At 44.5% G+C, this 1,160-nt stretch overlaps 1 protein-coding gene across 1 annotated transcript; it reads right to left on the bottom strand.

Annotated features, from left to right (window-relative positions):
• Positions 1–203: 203 nt before the first annotated feature.
• On the bottom strand, positions 204–447 carry H310_15309 (hypothetical protein; the record flags this gene model as incomplete). The annotated part of the gene is made up of 2 exons (XM_008883294.1): positions 204–263; positions 316–447. 2 exons carry the CDS (start codon positions 445–447, stop codon positions 204–206), a joined length of 192 nt encoding a protein of 63 aa, XP_008881516.1.
• Positions 448–1,160: the final 713 nt, after the last annotated feature.

A 1,160-nucleotide genomic window follows, 5' to 3' on the forward strand; every position in this document is an offset into this window, starting at 1 on the left:
TTTGAAATTCAATTCAACTGATTGCCGAACACGCCTCATCCATTTTTGAACTCTTTCTGCGCACTTGAAAGACCATTTCCTTTGAACCCAGACAGCAAGAATGTCGAAACACCATAGGCAGGATCACTATAAATGAACTTGTTCAGAATAAATCAGAATGCAAAGCAAAAAAATCCAACAATGCACTGTGTGGCGAAGCATCGTCATGTCGTGCTTTCTCCCTTCCACTGGACCGAAGAAGTGAATGCAGATGCCATCGGGTGCTGTAATCCCTTGGTAGTTCAAGCAATGAACGCGCTTGTGGCCACTGTAAACTTGCTGCTGGAGGTTGTCGCCATTGCCAGTGGATGAAATTCGACTGACAGCCAGCTTGGTACCGTCAAAAAAGCCATATACCACAGGGACAGGGGAGCCTTTTTGTTTGATGGCGCCGCAGTATCGGTCCATGTTGCGACGCAGAAGACGTAGATTGAAGAAAAGCAAGTCATGCCAGCGGTCGTAGATGTCTTGTATCACGAACAAAGATATCTCGCACAGAGTAGACTGAGATCGCCCAAATGTCTTTGTCATGGAATAGAGACGAGTTGGAAATGCTAGACGCGACAGCATGATGCACATGGCTTCGTCTCGACACACATGGTTCCTTGACTCAGTTATGATAACAGCGGGAAGTCCGAGGATGAGTCCGAGCGTTTGAATTCCATGAACGTCAAATCGAAACTCCAGGATGGCATTTACGTCAGCGTACGCTGTCAAGATGAAACGAACGTCAGGTATCAGCGTTCAATGAACGAGCAAGCAAGAAGTGCAGAAACAAGTCGTCGTTGTTTTCGAGTCTTGGCAGCAAGCAATGTGCAGGGCAAGAACATCATCAAGCGAAAGTACCATCGTCAATGCAAGTTCAATTGTGGAACACTTTATCCGGAGAGTGAAGTGAATGGTGCAAAATGCAAGTTTCATTCAGTCTTTTCAGAGTCACTAAAATCGTAATTTGTCACAGTGCCCTGAAGAGACAGTGAGTGGAAATTTTGCAAAATCTCTCTAATGATATTTTGCAACATGAGTTTGATATTGTCAGGTTTTCTTGGATGTTGTATAATACTTCCTCCGTTTCGAAATACTGTTGTGGGTTCACTTCAGTTTCCTTTTCTCAGACAAAA

This window comes from Aphanomyces invadans (genome assembly GCF_000520115.1).
Source record: "Aphanomyces invadans strain NJM9701 unplaced genomic scaffold supercont1.328, whole genome shotgun sequence".
NCBI lineage: Eukaryota > Oomycota > Saprolegniomycetes > Saprolegniales > Verrucalvaceae > Aphanomyces > Aphanomyces invadans.